Source organism: Oncorhynchus keta, unplaced genomic scaffold (assembly GCF_023373465.1).
Source record: "Oncorhynchus keta strain PuntledgeMale-10-30-2019 unplaced genomic scaffold, Oket_V2 Un_contig_5787_pilon_pilon, whole genome shotgun sequence".
Lineage (NCBI taxonomy): Eukaryota > Metazoa > Chordata > Actinopteri > Salmoniformes > Salmonidae > Oncorhynchus > Oncorhynchus keta.
In genome coordinates, this window is record NW_026288506.1 from 22,313 (window position 1) to 45,000 (window position 22,688).

Below are 22,688 nucleotides of genomic sequence, written 5' to 3' on the forward strand. Positions count from 1 at the left end.
CCCATGATGACATCACAATACCCCATGTTGACAAAGCAAATATTCTAGCAAATGTTCTAACAAAGAAAACGGAAATATTGATTTCATAAGTATTAGACCCTTTACTCAGTACTTTGTTAACCCACTGTTGGCAGCGTTACAGCCTCCAGTCTTGTTGGGTATGACAGTTACAAGCCTGACCACCTGTATTCTGGCAGTTTCTCCCATTGTTCTCTGCAGTTCCTCTCAGCTGTGTCAGGTTGGAGGGAACCCGCTGCACAGCTATTTTCAGGTTTCTCCAGAGATGTTCCGGCGGGTTCAAGTCCGGGCTCTGGCTGGGCCACTCGATTGGACATTCAGAGACTTGTCCTGAAGCCACTCCTGCATTGTCTTGGCTGTGTGCTTAGGGTCATTGTCCTGTTGGAAGGTGAACCTTTTCCCCAGTCTGAGGTCCTGAGCACTCTGGAGCATGTTTTCATCATGGAGCTCTCTGTACTTTGCTCCGTTGATCTTTCCCTCGTCCTGACTAGTCTCCCAGTCTTTGTTCTGCTGAAAAACATCCTAACAGTATAATTCTGCCACCCCATGCTTCACAGTAGGGATGGTGCCAGGTTTCTCCCAGGCGTGAAGCTTGGCATTCAGGCCAAAGAGTTTTATTTTTGGTTTAATCAGACCAGAGAATCTTGTTTCTCATGGTCTGAGAACCTAAAGCCTTTTGGCAAACTCCAGCCGGCTGTCATGTGCCTTTTTACTGAGGAGTGGCTTTCGTCTGTCGACTCTACCATAAATGCCTGATTAGTGGAGTGCTGCAGAGGTGGTTGTCCTTCTAGAAGGTTCTCCCATCTCCACAGAGGAACTCTGGAGCTCTGTCAGAGTGACCATCGGGTTCTTGCTCACCTCCCTGGCCCAAGGTCCTTCTCCCCTGATTGCTCAGTTTGGACCAGGCGGCCACAGCTCTAGGAAGAGCCTTGGTGGTTCCAAACTTCTTGCATTTAAGAATGATGGAGGGCACTTTGTTTTTGGGGACCTTCAATGCTGCAAACATTTTTGGGTACCCTTCCCCAAATCTGTGCCTCGACACAATCCTGTCTCGGAGCTCTATGAACAATTCCTTTAACCTCATTGCTTGGTTTTTGCTCTGACATGCACTGTCAACTATAGGACCTTATATAGACAGGTGTGTGCCTTTCCAAATCATATCCAATCAATTTCATTTTTCACAGGTGGAGAAACAGGATGCACATCAATGGGAACACGATGCACCTGAGTTCAATTTCGGGTCTCATAGCAAAGGTTCTGAATACTTATGTAAATAAGGTAGATATTTTTTGTATCCTACCCCTTTTTCTCCCCAATTTTTCGATCTTGTTTGATCGCTGCAAATCCCCAACGGGCTTGGGAGAGGCGAAGGTCGGGTCATGCGTCCTCGAAACATGACCTGGCAAGCCGCGCTTCTTAACACCCGCCAGTGTCGGAAGTCTGACGACCGAAGTCAGCTTGCAGGTGCCCGGACAAACCCTCCCCTAAACCGGACGACACTGGGCCAATTGTGCTCCGCCCTTTGGGACTCCTGGGTTACGGCAGTTTGTAGTGCCTTAGACCGCAGTGCCACCTGGGATCAAACCCCAGGCTGTAGTGCCTTAGACCGCAGTGCCACCTGGGATCAAACCCCAGGCTGTAGTGCCTTAGACCGCAGTGCCACCTGGGATCAAACCCCAGGCTGTAGTGCCTTAGACCGCAGTGCCACCTGGGATCAAACCCCAGGCTGTAGTGCCTTAGACCGCTGTGCCACTGGAGGACCACTGTTTTAATTTTTCCTTAACTTGCAAAAATGTCTAAAAACATTATGGGGTATTGTGATGTCATTATGGGGTATTGTGATGTCATTATGGGGTATTGTGATGTCATTATGGGGTATTGTGATGTCATTATGGGGTATTGTGAGGTCATTATGGGGTATTGTGATGTCATTATGGGGTATTGTGATGTCATTATGGGGTATTGTGAGGTCATTATGGGGTATTGTGTGTAGATTGATGAGGAACCTGCTTTATTTCATCCATTTTAGAATAAGGCTGTAATTGAACAAAATGTGGAACAAGGGAAGGGGTCTGAATACTTTCAGAATGTCGTGTCCATATATATTTATATCCAGGACTCTTGACAGCTCATTAACTTTTGGATGGATGTGTGTATTGTTATCGTGTTGCTAGATATTACTGCACTGCTGCATTTCACCTGCGATAACATCTGCAAATCAGCGTACGAGAACCAGGATTGAGATTTGATTTACTACATACTATGAAGTTCACAGGGTTGAAGTATTGATGTAGCAGAGGATTGGAAAGTGATGGTAATGGAATGATTTGTCCCCCAGCAGCGCCACACACAGACCTGTGAAAACCAATAACTCCTTTATGAGTAAGTCAATAGCATTTCCTGTTCAGGGTGTCCAGACCGACCCAGTGGGAATTCTATCTACACACTGTAACACCAGGTAAAAATGTGAGTTAGCAAATAAAAAAGGTGTTGGTAAAAAATGTATACAGGAGTCTGTTATCATGGCAGCCAAACACTGAAATGATTCCGGGGGTGTAAATAGTGACACTTTGGGGTGGAACCCCTCCCGTCTCAACCAATGAGAAGACTTGAAATAGACAAGATGACGTCCACATTGTTCCATTACTTCATGGAGCAAAGTGAATATTTATTTTAATTGACTGAGCTTTTTCTCTCCAGAATTCAAACGTACCCCCCTGCAACTGGACGTGAACATTTTATGAGACTCTTGTTTCCACAAATCAGAGATGAAGACGGTATCGCTGAAGTTGGTTGGCAATTCTCTGTGCTACACCAAACAGTACCTACCCTATAACTCACAGTATAACCAGGTAGCCTAGTGGTGGGTAGCCTAGTGTAGCCTAGTGGTGGGTAGCCTAGTGTAGCCTAGTGGTGGGTAGCCTAGTGTAGCCTAGTGGTGGGTAGCCTAGTGTAGCCTAGTGGTGGGTAGCCTAGTGTAGCCTAGTGGTGGGTAGCCTAGTGTAGCCTAGTGGTGGGTAGCCTAGTGTAGCCTAGTGGTGGGTAGCCTAGTGTAGCCTAGTGGTTAGAGTGTTAGCCAGTAACTGAAAAGGTCATTTGGCCTTTTATTTTTTGTCGCAAGTGATTAAAAAAATAATAATAATATTGAAAAGGAAGAATTGTTTCTAGTCTTCAATCCCACTGTGAACGAGTTCATCATCTACATTCCTGAGCTGACAAGGTAAACATCTGTCATTTGTGTTTGCCAGTAACAAGGCAGTTAACCCCCTGAGCTGTTCCTAGGTTTAACCCCACTGAACTAGGCAGTTAACCCACTGTTCCTAGGCAGTTAACCCCACTGTTCCTAGGCAGTTAACCCACTGTTCCTAGGCAGTTAACCCCACTGTTCCTAGGCAGTTAACCCACTGTTCCTAGATCAGTTAACCCCACTGTTCCTAGGCAGTTAACCCACTGTTCCTAGGCAGTTAACCCCACTGTTCCTAGGCAGTTAACCCACTGTTCCTAGGCAGTTAACCCACTGTTCTAGACAGTTAACCCACTGTTCCTAGGCAGTTAACCCACTGTTCCTATGCAGTTAACCCACTGTTCCTAGGCAGTTAACCCACTGTTCCTAGGCAGTTAACCCACTGTTCCTAAGCAGTTAACCCACTGTTCCTAAGCAGTTAACCCACTGTTCCTAGGCAGTTAACCCACTGTTCCTAGGCAGTTAACCCCACTGTTCCTAGGCAGTTACCCCACTGTTCCTAGGCAGTTTACCCACTGTTCCTAGATCAGTTAACCCCACTGTTCCTAGGCAGTCATTGTGAATAAGTATTTGTTCTTAACTGCCTAGTTAAATAAAGGTAAAATAATAATGGATTCCAAAGAAATGTGTTTGACTCACATTATCTGGTGCTAGAATCTGTAGTTAAGAGAATCTATGCATTTGTTCCTGTTCTTTCATTCAGTTGAGTTGAGCTCCATTTTGTTCTGTGGAGAAGTGTTACATACATCATCATTAATTGTCTACTTCTTAGATGACTTTTGTGTAAATTCTGATATGAAAGGGTGATTACGCAATCAATGTAAACATTTATTTTTTATTTTTTATTTAGCTAGACAAGTCGTTTGAACAAATTCTTAGGTTTACAATAACAACCTACTTGGCCAAACCCTCCGGTTACCCGTAGCGACAGCTAGGCCAATTGGCGTCACCCTATGGGACGATCACACCAACCGCGAACCCTTGTACTACAGTGGGATCGAACCAAGGTCTGTGGTGACGCCTCCAGCACTGGCGATGCAGTGCCTTTGGACCGCTGCACACCTCAAGATGTGATGTTGCATTTGCATAACAGCATATCTGTTCTGTCAGTTTTATTATGACCTCATAATGTGAATCAAAGATTTTTACAACTGACCCAAGATATGCCAGCCTGTCGTTTCCGATGGGAACAAATTAGTCATAGTGGGCGGAACAAGCAAGCAGGGAGCAGATCCTATTGGTGCGTTCATTATTTGCATATTTCCGTTAGGGGACGCCTACGTTCCTAAACAACAAAACATTTTACAACTTTGGCAAAGGGTAAAACCAACAAAAATGTGTCCACTCTGTTTGTAACAAATTCTAGTTTGGGGAACAGAAGACTGTATTGAGATCAAATTATTCATAGATGAGAATTTGCATAATCTCGGCCAAAATTAATCGCCCTCGATTTTCTCCACTGCCGTCCTCTCGGCTTCCTCTCATCACCATATTTGACCCAACCGGATGCTTCACATTTATACATCCGGTAAAATATCTGGCTCATTTGTTCTATCTGTGTTCAGATGATTTGATTGATTTGCCTGAAATATCCTGCTGCTCTGGCGTTCCCTCTGGCGGTAGGTCGGTTCATGGGCTTCATTACAGGTCACATGCAGAGAAACAGCAGCAGCGTCGATTTTCCGAAGATTTTCGGAGCTCGACTTTCCGGGAGGATCCGGGTACTCGGCTTCGATTACAGGTCACATGAAGAGAAACAGCAGCAGCGTCCGAAGAGCTCGACTTTCCGGGAAGATCCGGGTACTCGGCTTCATTACATTACAGGTCACATGAAGAGAAACAGCAGCAGCGTCGATTTTCCGAAGATCCCCGATTCGGAGCTCGACTTTCCGGGAAGATCCGGGTACTGGGCTTCAACCTCAACATAACAGCAATGGCGGAGGCAGCAGCTACAGCGGCTCCAGCAATACCAGGAGCCTGGACCAAACACGTCACCTGCAGGTAACGACAAGACCCGGGGATCAATTTAGCACCACTATGTTGATGTTGTCCATGGTTTGTAACCAAAACGCCGGGGGTTTTGGCCGTTTTGTAGGTTAAGCGACTTTACAACGCCGTCTTTTGTGCTCGGGTAGCAAGCCCAGCTGTGTTTTGTTGTGATACAGGCAGCCGATGGTAAAACTGGTTCGTCCTGCAGTTGAGACATTATTAACTAGAGATATATTCCCCCCATACGATTCAAAGTGATACACGGTAACATCCGCAATGGCAACACAAACGGAAAACGCACGGAGACCCAGCGGCAAATAGACGCTGAATTCAATATAATTAACAGCATAAAATGGTTTAAAATGATATTTATCAGCCAAACACTGAAATGATTCCGGGGGGGTGTAAATATGGTTGGATATTTCGCAGAGCTCTCATTCCTCGACCAAAGCTGAATGCGGTAGAGACAACCAGCTAACTCCTATAATTATATAAGTCAGTGTTTACTTATGTTATCTAATGTTTAATTACACTCTGAACGTGGTCATCAACGTCAATGCCAGTTCTGTAATAGTGGACTGTGTTTACTAGCTATCCACTGGTCTTTGAATTCCCGCTGGATATTAGTTGTAGTTACACCAATGGAGGTATTGAGTCCGGAAGCTCCTGAAATATTGGTATCATTTAGGCCTTTTTATTTTTGTCGCAAGTGATTAAAAAATATATAATAATATTGATAACAGGAAGAATTGTTTCTAGTCTTCATATTCCCACTGTGACGTTTTACAACGAGCATCATCGTTTGGTTCATCATCTACATTCAGGCTGTTTGTTTGAACACCTCTGTTGTAATGCCTTGTGTGAACTTTTTGGCAGACATTTTTCAATTTTTGTCTTTCCCTTTCGCGGGTATTTCAACAGAGCAGATTTCAAATCATTTGTGTGACTTTTTTTTTTTTGGTCTTTGGTTTGGGGTATTTCATGCACGGGCTTTGCAAAGAAGGCATCAACTGGGTCGATATTCCCATGATCTCAACACCAGTCAACCAGCTGCAGCTATGATTTGCAAGTTCTTTCAGAAAGGAAACTGTGTGTTCGGCGACCGGTGCAGGTAAACCTTATTTAAAGTTTAATATGTTCCTTGTAGGTGGTGGGCCGTAGCAAGCTGCCTTGTGGGTGGTGGGCCGTAGCATGCTGCCTTGTGGGTGGTGGGCCGTAGCATGCTGCCTTGTGGGTGGTGGGCCGTAGCAAGCTGCCTTGTGGGTGGTGGGCCGTAGCAAGCTGCCTTGTGGGTGGTGGGCCGTAGCAAGCTGCCTTGTGGGTAGTGGGCCGTAGCAAGCTGCCTTGTAGGTGGTGGGCCGTAGCAAGCTGCCTTGGAGGTGGTGGGCCGTAGCAAGCTGCCTTGTGGGTGGTGGGCCGTAGCAAGCTGCCTTGTAGGTGGTGGGCCGTAGCAAGCTGCCTTGTGGGTGGTGGGCCGTAGCAAGCTGCCTTGGAGGTGGTGGGCCGTAGCAAGCTGCCTTGGAGGTGGTGGGCCGTAGCAAGCTGCCTTGGAGGTGGTGGGCCGTAGCAAGCTGCCTTGGAGGTGGTGGGCCGTAGCAAGCTGTCTGCTTTAGTTTTTGAGATTATAGAACTCTGCCAAGTCGTGCTGAGAGATTTGGTGCTGAGAGATTTGGTGCTGAGAGATTTGGTGCTGAGAGATTTGGTGCTGAGAGATTTGGTGCTGAGAGATTTGGTGCTGAGAGATTTGGTGCTGAGAGATTTGGTGCTGAGAGATTTGGTGCTGAGAGATTTGGTGCTGAGAGATTTGGTGCTGAGAGATTTGGTGCTGAGAGATTTGGTGCTGAGAGATTTGGTGCTGAGAGATTTGGTGCTGAGAGATTTGGTGCTGAGAGATTTGGTGCTGAGAGATTTGGTGCTGAGAGAGAGAGATTTGGTGCTGAGAGATTTGGTGCTGAGAGATTTGGTGCTGAGAGATTTGGTGCTTGCTGACGTCAGGTCCAGATATTTACATGAAATACATTATAAAATAATGGCGTTACAATTTACTTTAGAGCTTTTTAATGGAAATTCCAAAGCCCAAAAATAGTGAACATTCAAATGCCAAAACATTACAAATATTCCATTGTCTCTAAGTTCCACATTGGGTAGACATCAATGAAATGATAAATATTTCAGTTTTGTATATTACTTAGGTTTCTTTTAATGACTTATTTTTCATTCCTTAAAGTAGCCTGATCACCTCATCACTGTTCAGGCAGTAGCAGCCAGCCAGGCCGTCTGTCCTGCCCACACTGTACTGTCTGTAGTCTGATCACCTCATCTCTGTTCAGGCAGTAGCAGCCAGCCAGGCCGTCTGTCCTGCCCACACTGTACTGTCTGTAGTCTGATCACCTCATCTCTGTTCAGGCAGTAGCAGCCAGCCAGGCCGTTTGTCCTGCCCAGACTGTACTGTCTGTAGTCTGTACTCATTCTACTTAGCTAGCCTGCCCACACTGTACTGTCTGTAGTCTGTACTCATTCTACTTAGCTAGCCTGCCCACACTGTACTGTCTGTAGTCTGTACTCATTCTACTTAGCTAGCCTGCCCACACTGTACTGTCTGTAGTCTGTACTCATTCTACTTAGCTAGCCTGCCCACACTGTACTGTCTGTAGTCTGTACTCATTCTACTTAGCTAGCCTGCCCACACTGTACTGTCTGTAGTCTGTACTCATTCTACTTAGCTAGCCTGCCCACACTGTACTGTCTGTAGTCTGTACTCATTCTACTTAGCTAGCCTGCCCACACTGTACTGTCTGTAGTCTGTACTCATTCTACTTAGCTAGCCTGCCCACACTGTACTGTCTGTACTCATTCTACTTAGCTAGCCTGCCCACACTGTACTGTCTGTACTCATTCTACTTAGCTAGCCTGCCCACACTGTACTGTCTGTACTCATTCTACTTAGCTAGCCTGCCCACACTGTACTGTCTGTACTCATTCTACTTAGCTAGCCTGCCCACACTGTACTGTCTGTACTCATTCTACTAGCTAGCTAGCCTGCCCACTACTGTACTGTCTGTACTCATTCTACTTAGCTAGCCTGCCCACACTGTACTGTCTGTACTCATTCTACTTAGCTAGCCTGCCCACACTGTACTGTCTGTACTCATTCTACTTAGCTAGCCTGCCCACACTGTACTGTCTGTAGTCTGTACTCATTCTACTTAGCTAGCCCTCCCACTGTACTGTACTGTGTCTGTACTCATTCTACTTAGCTAGCCTGCCCACACTGTACTGTCTGTCTGTACTCATGTCTACTTAGCTAGCCTGCCCACATTGTACTGTCTGTACTCATTCTACTTAGCTAGCCTGCCCACACTGTACTGTCTGTACTCATTCTACTTAGCTAGCCTGCCCACACTGTACTGTCTGTACTCATTCTACTTAGCTAGCCTGCCCACACTGTACTGTCTGTACTCATTCTACTTAGCTAGCCTGCCCACACTGTACTGTCTGTAGTCTGTACTCATTCTACTTAGCTAGCCTGCCCACACTGTACTGTCTGTACTCATTCTACTTAGCTAGCCTGCCCACACAGTACTGTCTGTCTGTACTCATGCTACTTAGCTAGCCTGCCCACATTGTACTGTCTGTACTAGCCTGCCCACACTGTACTGTCTGTACTCATTCTACTTAGCTAGCCTGCCCACACTGTACTGTCTGTACTCATTCTACTTAGCTAGCCTGCCCACACTGTACTGTCTGTAGTCTGTACTCATTCTACTTAGCTAGCCTGCCCACACTGTACTGTCTGTAGTCACTCTACTTAGCTAGCCTGCCCACACTGTACTGTCTGTAGTCTGTACTCATTCTACTTAGCTAGCCTGCCCAAGTATGGCTGCAGTGCTGTCTGAAAATCATTTTACTAGTTCTTCATAGTAGATCAGTTATACTTTCACAAACTGTCCCTGTCCCTGTTGTCTATCTACCCAACGTAGCAGGCGCCATAGCAGAAAGTGTATCCGTAGAAAGATCTGTAAATAATGATGAGATGCTCATGTCCCCCGGCCCTAACAATGGCAGTCATTGTCCCAAAGGCAGGAAGGCAAGCTGACAAGCTTAGATCCAAAATAAGCCCAGAGAAAGTCATTGTACTTATTTTGCTAAGAGTAAAACCTCTTGCTTCGCCTCTTTCTCTCTGATCACTCTCTTGAGTCAGAAAAAAAAAATGGCGCAATGAATTATGGTCATTGTAGGTAATTACCACATTTCTGCGCTGAACTAGTTTGAATATTTGCGAAAATGAAAACTACCACTTCCTACATCGTTCCTAACTTGATTTCTCAGATTTCTCTCAAATTATTTGATTTTCTCTCTAGAGAAACTGCGTGTTGGGCTCACAAACACCAGAACGAAATGGAATTCAAGTAATTGAATCCATGTCGGTCAATTTGTTTAAAAAAATAAAAATAAAAATGAAAAAACGTCATGTTGGTTAACCACTCAGCACTACTGTGGAGGGAGGAGCTTGTTTTTACATTTTGTGTATATTTATTTATTCTGAACACCTTTCTGTTTGGCAAAGTCAATTTTTGCAAATTAGTTCGCTATCTGGACAGGCAAACGCCGCGGAGTACTAAACTGTAAACCAATCAGAACTTGTGTACTATCCATGGTACTACGTCTGCCAATCACGGAAGGTGGTATCGAGGTCCTGGTATAGAGGTCCTGGATGGCAGGGAGCTCTGCCCCAGTGATGTACTGGGCTGTGTACACTACACTCTTGACACCGTCTGGTATAGAGGTCCTGGATGGCAGGGAGCTCTGCCCCAGTGATGTACTGGGCTGTGTACACTACACTCTGACACCGCCTGGTATAGACGTCCTGGATGGCAGGGAGCTCTGCCCCAGTGATGTACTGGGCTGTGTACACTAAACTCTGACACCGCCTGGTATAGAGGTCCTGGATGGCAGGGAGCTCTGCCCCAGTGACGTACTGGGCTGTGTACACTACACTCTGACACCGCCTGGTATAGAGGTCCTGGATGGCAGGGAGCTCTGCCCCAGTGATGTACTGGGCCGTACGCACTACCCTCTGTAGTGCCTTGCGGTCGGATGCCAAGAATGATATAGACCGTTCGTATTGCATTCTGCATATTTCAAGTGCACTCAAACAGATATCTTATTTCAGTCCTTGGGAGCTAACTTCAGTTACACTGACAGCTGATCAAAGGCTGTGTTTACATCTTAGATGGAGGCCATTGGCTGCAGGATACAGAATGTTTAGTATTGAAGGAGGCCCATTGGCTGTAGGATACAGAATGTTTAGTATTGAAGGAGGCCCATTGGCTGTAGGATACAGAATTTTTAGTATTGAAGGAGACCATTGGCTGCAGGATACAGAATGTTTAGTATTGAAGGAGGCCCATTGGCTGCAGGATACAGAATGTTTAGTATTGACGGAGGCCCATTGGCTGCAGGATACAGAATGTTTAGTATTGACGGAGGCCCATTGGCTGCAGGATACAGAATGTTTAGTATTGAAGGAGGTCCATTGGCTGCAGGATACAGAATGTTTAGTATTGACGGAGGCCCATTGGCTGCAGGATACAGAATGTTTAGTATTGACGGAGGCCCATTGGCTGCAGGATACAGAATGTTTAGTATTGACGGAGGCCCATTGGCTGCAGGATACAGAATGTTTAGTATTGACGGAGGCCCATTGGCTGCAGGATACAGAATGTTTAGTATTGACGGCAGCAGGATACAGTATGTTTAGTATTGACGGCAGTAGGATACAGTATGTTTAGTATTGACGGCAGTAGGATACAGTATGTTTAGTATTGACGGCAGTAGGATACATTATGTTTAGTATTGACGGCAGTAGGATACAGTATGTTTAGTATTGACGGCAGTAGGATACAGTATGTTTAGTATTGACGGCAGTAGGATACAGTATGTTTAGTATTGACTGCAGTAGGATACAGTATGTTTAGTATTGACTGCAGTAGGATACAGTATGTTTAGTATTGACTGCAGTAGGATACAGTATGTTTAGTATTGACTGCAGTAGGATACAGTATGTTTAGTATTGACTGCAGTAGGATACAGTATGTTTAGTATTGACGGCAGTAGGATACAGTATGTTTAGTATTGACTGCAGTAGGATACAGTATGTTTAGTATTGACTGCAGTAGGATACAGTATGTTTAGTATTGACTGCAGTAGGATACAGTATGTTTAGTATTGACGGCAGTAGGATACAGTATGTTTAGTATTGGCGGCAGTAGGATACAGTATGTTTAGTATTGACGGCAGTAGGATACAGTATGTTTAGTATTGACGGCAGTAGGATACAGTATGTTTAGTATTGACGGCAGTAGGATACAGTATGTTTAGTATTGTCGGAGACGGCAGTAGGATACAGCATGTTTTAGTATTGACTGAGACTGGTCAGTCAGCTTTTCTTCTGAGAACAGTTAGCAGGCTATATAGTGGAATTCTCTTCCGGGGAATCATCTGACACCTAAGAACGCAACGCCACGAAAACGCCACAGCGGTTTCCTCATGGCAACATGCTGTTCACGTTGTTTGCACGCACACGCCCATACCGGGGATCAACCAGGCTAGAGATCATTAAGGGCCCTAGTAATGGGACAACATCTGCCGTCATATCAGCCTCCTGATGGAGACATGGATTACCCAGAGCACACTGCGCCTCCAGCTGCTGATTCTTCATCTGACTGTGTTTTCTCTCATCGTCCGAGAGCATCTGGGTCGTGGTGGTTTTGGGCACAGGGCTACTCGTTTCTCCCAAGTGGAGATTCTCTCACCTGTCCATCTCCTCATTTTAAAATGCCACGCCGTCACTGTCACTTGTCCTCTGAAGCGTAACATTATCTATCGCCCACCTGAGGGGTATCCCAGGAAGCCATGTAGAGCTACTTAGAAAACCTTCCCAGCTTCAGTGACCTTCACATTCCAGGTCAGGCTCCATCTGTACTACGACAGTGACCTTCACATACCAGGTCAGGCTCCATCTGTACTACGACAGTGACCTTCACATACCAGGTCAGGCTCCATCCGTACTACGACAGTGACCTTCACATACCAGGTCAGGCTCCATCTGTACTACGACAGTGACCTTCACATACCAGGTCAGGCTCCATCCGTACTACGACAGTGACCTTCACATACCAGGTCAGGCTCCATCTGTACTACGACAGTGACCTTCACATACCAGGTCAGGCTCCATCCGTACTACGACAGTGACCTTCACATTCCAGGTCAGGCTCCATCCGTAGGCTCCACGACAGTGACCTTCACATACCAGGTCAGGCTCCATCCGTACTACGACAGTGACCTTCACATACCAGGTCAGGCTCCATCTGTACTACGACAGTTACCTTCACATACCAGGTCAGGCTCCATCCGTACTACGACAGTGACCTTCACATTCCAGGTCAGGCTCCATCCGTACTACGACAGTGACCTTCACATACCAGGTCAGGCTCCATCTGTACTACGACAGTGACCTTCACATTCCAGGTCAGGCTCCATCTGTACTACGACAGTGACCTTCACATAAGGTCAGGCTCCATCCGTACTACGACAGTGACCTTCACATTCCAGGTCAGGCTCCATCCGTACTACGACAGTGACCTTCACATACCAGGTCAGGCTCCATCTGTACTACGACAGTGACCTTCACATACCAGGTCAGGCTCCATCTGTACTACGACAGTGACCTTCACATACCAGGTCAGGCTCCATCCGTACTACGACAGTGACCTTCACATTCCAGGTCAGGCTCCATCCGTACTACGACAGTGACCTTCACATACCAGGTCAGGCTCCATCTGTACTACGACAGTGACCTTCACATTCCAGGTCAGGCTCCATCTGTACTACGACAGTGACCTTCACATACCAGGTCAGGCTCCATCTGTACTACGACAGTTACTTTCACATACCAGGTCAGGCTCCATCCGTACTACGACAGTGACCTTCACATACCAGGTCAGGCTCCATCTGTACTACGACAGTGACCTTCACATACCAGGTCAGGCTCCATCTTTACTACGACAGTGACCTTCACATACCAGGTCAGGCTCCATCCGTACTACGACAGTGAGCTTCACATTCCAGGTCAGGCTCCATCCGTACTACGACAGTGACCTTCACATTCCAGGTCAGGCTCCATCCGTACTACGACAGTGACCTTCACATACCAGGTCAGGCTCCATCCGTACTACGACAGTGACCTTCACATACCAGGTCAGGCTCCATCCGTACTACGACAGTGACCTTCACATACCAGGTCAGGCTCCATCTGTACTACGACAGTGACCTTCACATACCAGGTCAGGCTCCATCTGTACTACGACAGTGACCTTCACATACCAGGTCAGGCTCCATCTGTACTACGACAGTGACCTTCACATACCAGGTCAGGCTCCATCCGTACTACGACAGTGACCTTCACATACCAGGTCAGGCTCCATCCGTACTACGACAGTGACCTTCACATACCAGGTCAGGCTCCATCCGTACTACGACAGTGACCTTCACATACCAGGTCAGGCTCCATCCGTACTACGACAGTGACCTTCACATACCAGGTCAGGCTCCATCCGTACTACGACAGTGACCTTCACATACCAGGTCAGGCTCCATCTGTACTACGACAGTGACCTTCACATACCAGGTCAGGCTCCATCCGTACTACGACAGTGACCTTCACATACCAGGTCAGGCTCCATCCGTACTACGACAGTGACCTTCACATACCAGGTCAGGCTCCATCCGTACTACGACAGTGACCTTCACATTCCAGGTCAGGCTCCATCCGTACTACGACAGTGACCTTCACATACCAGGTCAGGCTCCATCCGTACTACGACAGTGACCTTCACATACCAGGTCAGGCTCCATCCGTACTACGACAGTGACCTTCACATACCAGGTCAGGCTCCATCTGTACTACGACAGTTACCTTCACATACCAGGTCAGGCTCCATCCGTACTACGACAGTGACCTTCACATTCCAGGTCAGGCTCCATCCGTACTACGACAGTGACCTTCACATACCAGGTCAAGCTCCATCTGTACTACGACAGTGACCTTCACATACCAGGTCAGGCTCCATCCGTACTACGACAGTGACCTTCACATACCAGGTCAGGCTCCATCCGTACTACGACAGTGACCTTCACATACCAGGTCAGGCTCCATCTGTACTACGACAGTGACCTTCACATACCAGGTCAGGCTCCATCCGTACTACGACAGTGACCTTCACATACCAGGTCAGGTTCCATCCGTACTACGACAGTGACCTTCACATACCAGGTCAGGCTCCATCCGTACTACGACAGTGACCTTCACATTCCAGGTCAGGCTCCATCCGTACTACGGCAGTGACCTTCACATACCAGGTCAGGCTCCATCTGTACTACGACAGTGACCTTCACATACCAGGTCAGGCTCCATCCGTACTACGACAGTGACCTTCACATACCAGGTCAGGCTCCATCTGTACTACGACAGTGACCTTCACATACCAGGTCAGGCTCCATCCGTACTACGACAGTGACCTTCACATTCCAGGTCAGGCTCCATCCGTACTACGACAGTGACCTTCACATACCAGGTCAGGCTCCATCTGTACTACGACAGTTACCTTCACATACCAGGTCAGGCTCCATCCGTACTACGACAGTGACCTTCACATTCCAGGTCAGGCTCCATCCGTACTACGACAGTGACCTTCACATACCAGGTCAGGCTCCATCTGTACTACGACAGTGACCTTCACATTCCAGGTCAGGCTCCATCTGTACTACGACAGTGACCTTCACATACCAGGTCAGGCTCCATCCGTACTACGACAGTGACCTTCACATTCCAGGTCAGGCTCCATCCGTACTACGACAGTGACCTTCACATACCAGGTCAGGCTCCATCTGTACTACGACAGTGACCTTCACATACCAGGTCAGGCTCCATCTGTACTACGACAGTGACCTTCACATACCAGGTCAGGCTCCATCCGTACTACGACAGTGACCTTCACATTCCAGGTCAGGCTCCATCCGTACTACGACAGTGACCTTCACATACCAGGTCAGGCTCCATCTGTACTACGACAGTGACCTTCACATTCCAGGTCAGGCTCCATCTGTACTACGACAGTGACCTTCACATACCAGGTCAGGCTCCATCTGTACTACGACAGTTACTTTCACATACCAGGTCAGGCTCCATCCGTACTACGACAGTGACCTTCACATACCAGGTCAGGCTCCATCTGTACTACGACAGTGACCTTCACATACCAGGTCAGGCTCCATCTTTACTACGACAGTGACCTTCACATACCAGGTCAGGCTCCATCCGTACTACGACAGTGAGCTTCACATTCCAGGTCAGGCTCCATCCGTACTACGACAGTGACCTTCACATTCCAGGTCAGGCTCCATCCGTACTACGACAGTGACCTTCACATACCAGGTCAAGCTCCATCTGTACTACGACAGTGACCTTCACATACCAGGTCAGGCTCCATCCGTACTACGACAGTGACCTTCACATACCAGGTCAGGCTCCATCCGTACTACGACAGTGACCTTCACATACCAGGTCAGGCTCCATCTGTACTACGACAGTGACCTTCACATACCAGGTCAGGCTCCATCCGTACTACGACAGTGACCTTCACATACCAGGTCAGGTTCCATCCGTACTACGACAGTGACCTTCACATACCAGGTCAGGCTCCATCCGTACTACGACAGTGACCTTCACATTCCAGGTCAGGCTCCATCCGTACTACGGCAGTGACCTTCACATACCAGGTCAGGCTCCATCTGTACTACGACAGTGACCTTCACATACCAGGTCAGGCTCCATCCGTACTACGACAGTGACCTTCACATACCAGGTCAGGCTCCATCCGTACTACGACAGTGACCTTCACATACCAGGTCAGGCTCCATCTGTACTACGACAGTGACCTTCACATACCAGGTCAGGCTCCATCTGTACTACGACAGTGACCTTCACATACCAGGTCAGGCTCCATCTGTACTACGACAGTAACCTTCACATACCAGGTCAGGCTCCATCTGTACTACGACAGTGACCTTCACATTCCAGGTCAGGCTCCATCTGTACTACGACAGTAACCTTCACATACCAGGTCAGGCTCCATCTGTACTACGACAGTAACCTTCACATACCAGGTCAGGCTCCATCTGTACTACGACAGTGACCTTCACATACCAGGTCAGGCTCCATCTGTACTACGACAGTGACCTTCACATACCAGGTCAGGCTCCATCTGTACTACGACAGTGACCTTCACATACCAGGTCAGGCTCCATCCGTACTACGACAGTGACCTTCACATACCAGGTCAGGCTCAATCTGTACTACGACAGTGACCTTCACATACCAGGTCAGGCTCCATCTGTACTACGACAGTGACCTTCACATACCAGGTCAGGCTCCATCCGTACTACGACAGTGACCTTCACATTCCAGGGCAGGCTCCATCTGTACTACGACAGTGACCTTCACATACCAGGGCAGGCTCCATCTGTACTACGACAGTGACCTTCACATACCAGGTCAGGCTCCATCTGTACTACGACAGTGATCTTCACATACCAGGTCAGGCTCCATCTGTACTACGACAGTGACCTTCACATACCAGGTCAGGCTCCATCCGTACTACGACAGTGACCTTCACATACCAGGTCAGGCTCCATCCGTACTACGACAGTGACCTTCACATACCAGGTCAGGCTCCATCCGTACTACGACAGTGACCTTCACATTCCAGGGCAGGCTCCATCCGTACTACGACAGTGACCTTCACATACTAGGTCAGGCTCCATCCGTACTACGACAGTGACCTTCACATACCAGGTCAGGCTCCATCCGTACTACGACAGTGACCTTCACATACCAGGTCAGGCTCCATCTGTACTACGACAGTGACCTTCACATACCAGGTCAGGCTCCATCCGTACTACGACAGTGACCTTCACATACCAGGTCAGGCTCCATCCGTACTACGACAGTGACCTTCACATTCCAGGGCAGGCTCCATCTGTACTACGACAGTGACCTTCACATACCAGGTCAGGCTCCATCTGTACTACGACAGTGACCTTCACATACCAGGTCAGGCTCCATCTGTACTACGACAGTGACCTTCACATACCAGGTCAGGCTCCATCTGTACTACGACAGTGACCTTCACATACCAGGTCAGGCTCCATCTGTACTACGACAGTGACCTTCACATTCCAGGTCAGGCTCCATCCGTACTACGACAGTGACCTTCACATACCAGGTCAGGCTCCATCTGTACTACGACAGTGACCTTCACATACCAGGTCAGGCTCCATCTGTACTACGACAGTGACCTTCACATACCAGGTCAGGCTCCATCTGTACTACGACAGTGATCTTCACATACCAGGTCAGGCTCCATCTGTACTAAGACAGTGACCTTCACATACCAGGTCAGGCTCCATCCAGTGAAGGTCGTAGTACTGACTATGACTGGTCCACCTAGCTATCTGAAGATGAATGTACTGACTATGACTGGACCTCCTAGCTATCTGAAGATGAATGTACTGACTAGGACTGGTCCACCTAGCTATCTGATGATGAATGTACTGACTATGACTGGTCCACCTAGCTATCTGAAGATGCATGTACTGACTATGACTGGTCCACCTAGCTATCTGAAGATGCATGTACTGACTGACTGGTCCTCCTAGCTATCTGAAGATGAATGTACTGACTATGACTGTGATATGTGGTTGTCCCACCTAGCTATCTGAAGGTGAATGTACTGACTATGACTGGTCCACCTAGCTATCTGGAGATGCATGTACTGACTATGACTGGTCCACCTAGCTATCTGAAGATGAATGTACTGATTATGACTGGTCCTCCTAGCTATCTGAAGATGAATGTACTGACTATGACTGTGATATGTGGTTGTCCCACCTAGCTATCTGGAGATGAATGTACTGACTATGACTGGTCCACCTAGCTATCTGGAGATGAATGTACTGACTATGACTGGTCCACCTAGCTATCTGGAGATGAATGTACTGACTATGACTGGTCCACCTAGCTATCTGAAGATGAATGTACTGACTGACTGGTCCTCCTAGCTATCTGGAGATGAATGTACTGACTATGACTGGTCCTCCTAGCTATCTGGAGATGAATGTACTGACTATGACTGGTCCACCTAGCTATCTGGAGATGAATGTACTGACTATGACTGGTCCACCTAGCTATCTGAAGATGAATGTACTGACTGACTGGTCCTCCTAGCTATCTGGAGATGAATGTACTGACTATGACTGGTCCTCCTAGCTATCTGGAGATGAATGTACTGACTATGACTGGTCCACCTAGCTATCTGGAGATGAATGTACTGACTATGACTGGTCCACCTAGCTATCTGAAGATGAATGTACTGACTATGACTGGTCCACCTAGCTATCTGGAGATGAATGTACTGACTATGACTGGTCCACCTAGCTATCTGGAGATGAATGTACTGACTATGACTGGTCCACCTAGCTATCTGGAGATGAATGTACTGACTATGACTGGTCCACCTAGCTATCTGGAGATGAATGTACTGACTATGACTGGTCCACCTAGCTATCTGAAGATGAATGTACTGACTATGACTGGTCCACCTAGCTATCTGGAGATGAATGTACTGACTATGACTGGTCCACCTAGCTATCTGGAGATGAATGTACTGACTATGACTGGTCCACCTAGCTATCTGGAGATGAATGTACTGACTATGACTGGTCCACCTAGCTATCTGGAGATGAATGTACTGACTATGACTGGTCCACCTAGCTATCTGGAGATGAATGTACTGACTATGACTGGTCCACCTAGCTATCTGGAGATGAATGTACTGACTATGACTGGTCCACCTAGCTATCTGAAGATGAATGTACTGACTAGGACTGGTCCACCTAGCTATCTGGAGATTAATGCACTAACTGTAAGTTTCTCTCGATAAGAGCTTCTGCTAAATGACTGAAGTGTAAAACATTAGCCTAGATGTCCCAGATGTTTGTGAGGTCTTGCCAACTCCTATGGTTTGTCGTTACAATGACCGTTGGAGTGGGCAGGATTGTCCAAACCGACCAGGCTAGCGAGGTCAACGTGACAATTACCCAACAACTGAAAAACACTCCATCAAATCAAACACCCGTATTTACATTGTGTTCTGAGGAAGTCAGACTGACCTACAATGTCTCTTACTGTGTAAAATAATCTTGGTGTTGTAATTCTATGCGGTGTTGTTGTGTTACTCCTAGGAATGTTTGCCCAAGCAAGGCCTTTCCTGGTGTTATCTGTTTTTAAAAACAAAATGGCAGGCTGGGAAATGGGAGTGAGACTGAAATGGCGCCGAGTAAACATTTTTTTTAAATTGTGCCGAGTTGATATACTTACTCGAGTAATCCGTATGTATTATGTGAAGTGAGAGTTTTGTAATGGGCTAGCAGGTACGAGTAAACATTTTTTTTAATTGTGCCGAGTTGAGATACAAAACTCTCACTTCACATACTCCCTCGAGTAATCGTATATGTATTAATGGGCGAGCAGGTACGAGTGAACATTTTTAAATGGACTACTATTTGCGTTTTTTGTTTTTAATAAACAATAGGCTAAACCAATGATATCCAGGAGCCACGAAGCCGTGAAATGTCACATCCTAAGAAAGTCCCACCACAGTAACATTTACATTTACATTTAAGTCATTTAGCAGACGCTCTTATCCAGAGCGACTTACAAATTGGTGCATTCACCTTATGACATCCAGTGGAACAGCCACTTTACAATAGTGCATCTAAATCTTTTAAGGGGGGTGAGAAGGATTACTTTATCCTATCCTAGGTATTCCTTAAAGAGGTGGGGTTTCAGGTGTCTCCGGAAGGTGGTGATTGACTCCGCTGTCCTGGCGTCGTGAGGGAGTGTGTTCCACCATTGGGGAGCCAGAGCAGCGAACAGTTTTGACTGGGCTGAGCGGGAACTGTACTTCCTCAGTGGTAGGGAGGCGAGCAGGCCAGAGGTGGATGAACGCAGTGCCCTTGTTTGGGTGTAGGGCCTGATCAGAGCCTGGAGGTACTGAGGTGCCGTTCCCCTCACAGCTCCGTAGGCAAGCACCATGGTCTTGTAGCGGATGCGAGCTTCAACTGGAAGCCAGTGGAGAGAGCAGTTGTTTGTAGACTTGTCATTGAGTCTTTAAACCACAACACGAGTTCAACCAGTTCATTCAGACAGCGTCTCTCTCCTATCGGTCTGCTTTTAGCAGCATACCCATAGTTACCATCCCATAGTTACCGCTGCTACCATGCTCCCAGGTCAACTGTCTGTTTAGGGAATTTGTCCGTGTCCCCCAAAAAGGCTCCCTTTCCCCTAGTTAGTGCACTACTTTTGACCCAGGGCCCTTATCAAATGTAGTGCACTATATCGGGATAAGGGTTCTATTTGGGATGCACTCGATGTGCTTTTGTTAGCCGTCTAGCCTAGATGGTAATGACAAGGATTTACATAGTCCATACATAGGCTGCTGACTCTGTGAGCATTTGCCTTCTAGCCTTCCCACTGAGACGGCTTAGACCAGAACCGGTGTAGCATTGACCTGATGTTGGTATGTAACTAGACCTAAAGGAGGACTTGAACATGTGTAGCATTGTGTTGCTGCTGTTGGTATGTAAAGGACCATTCCTCAGTCAGTCGGTCCATATGATGGGGATGTATCAGTCCTCATTATTCCATAGGGGGGCTAGAGGAGGGAGGAAGAGGGAGGAGGGAGGAAGAAGGAGGAAGAAGAGGGGAGAAGGAAGAAGAGGGAAGGAGTATATGCAATTTAGCAGTATATGCCATTTAGCAGACGCTTTTATCCAAAGCGACTTAGTCAGTCATGTGTGCATACATTCTACGTATGGGTGGTCCCGGGAATCGAACCCACTACCCTGGCGTTACAAGCGCCAGGCTCTACCAACTGTGCTACAGAAGGACCACAAGGAGGAAGGGGGGGTGGTAGTGGAAGGAGGAAGAAGAGGGGTAGTGGAAGGAGGAAGAAGAGGGGTAGTGGGGGGGTGGAGGAGAGAGGAAGAGGGGTAGTGGGAGGAAGAGGGGTAATGAAGGGTCTGTACAGTGGTCGCTACACTCTCTGTTTTTAATGTTGACATCTTGACACTTCCTTCATAGCAGTGGTCTGTACTCTCTCTGTTTTTAATGTTGACATCTTGACACTTCCTTCATAGCAGTGGTCTGTACTCTCTCTGTTTTTAATGTTGCCAGCTGAAAAGAAACACGCTAACAATAATCAATGCAGCTTCTCAAGGGCATCGCATTCCACTATATTGTAGCTCTAACAGAGAATACCCATGTTTACTGTGTGGAAAAGGGACAAGGCGATCCCCTCTAGTTACTGCCTTTATAATCCTGGTGGGGCTTTCCTTCAGCATGATATGCCGGCATAGAGGTGGAGGGGGCAACAGCATGCAGGATCTAAAAGACAAGGGCTTTCCTTCAGCGTGATATACTGGCATAGAGGTGGAGGGGGCAACACCATACAGGATCTTAAAGAGGCTTTCATCTAATCTACATACTGCTTATTAAAGCTATCCAGACATAAATCAATTATGTTTGTAAATGTTATGACAATAGTGGTAACTGTTTTTGGTTTGTGATCAAAAATCTGAAGTGTTTTGTTTTTGTAGAGTGATTCAATTGGTTTCTGCTTGTGACCAGCATGTGAGAACATCACAGCAGGCCTCCAGAGGAAGGAAAGGGGTAGTGGAGGGAGGGAGGGAGGAAGGAGAGGGGTAGTGGAGGTAGGGGAGGGATGGAGGAAGGAGAGGGGTAGTGGAGGAAGGAGAGGGGTAGGGGAGGGAGGGAGGGAGGGAGGAAGGAGAGGGGTAGTGGAGGGAGGGAGGAAGGAGAGGGGTAGGTGGAGGAAGGAGAGGGGTAGTGGAGGAAGGAGAGGGGTAGTGGAGGAAGGAGAGGGGTAGTGGAGGGAGGAGGAGGGGAGAGGGGTAGTGGAGGGAGGAGTGAGGAAGGGGGTAGTGGAGGGAGGGAGGGGGGAGTGGAGGGAGGGAGGGGTGAGTGGAGGAGAGGGGTAGGGAGGAGGGGGTAGTGGAGGGAGGAAGGAGAGGGGTAGTGGAGGGAGGGAGGGAGGAAGGAAGGAGAGGGGTAGTGGAGGGAGGGAGGGAGGAAGGAGAGGGGTAGTGGAGGGAGGGAGGGAGGGAGGAAGGAGAGGGGTAGTGGAGGGAGGAAGGAGAGGGGTAGTGGAGGGAGGAAGGAGGAAGGAGAGGGGTAGTGGAGGGAGGGAGGGAGGAAGGAGAGGGGTAGTGGAGGGAGGGAGGGAGGGAGGAGGAGAGG

The 22,688-nt window shown here is 47.7% G+C and overlaps 1 protein-coding gene across 1 annotated transcript in view; it reads left to right on the forward strand.

Moving 5' to 3' along the window:
- Positions 1–5,110: 5,110 nt before the first annotated feature.
- LOC118382847 (probable E3 ubiquitin-protein ligase makorin-1) overlaps positions 5,111–22,688 on the forward strand; it is a 38,838-nt gene continuing 21,260 nt past the window's right edge. Inside the window, 4 exon segments of the mRNA XM_052510494.1 lie at positions 5,111–5,262; positions 6,225–6,265; positions 6,268–6,362; positions 6,917–7,163. Of these exon segments, the coding sequence (XP_052366454.1) occupies positions 5,196–5,262; positions 6,225–6,265; positions 6,268–6,362; positions 6,917–7,163 (450 nt within the window). The 5' untranslated portion in view covers positions 5,111–5,195.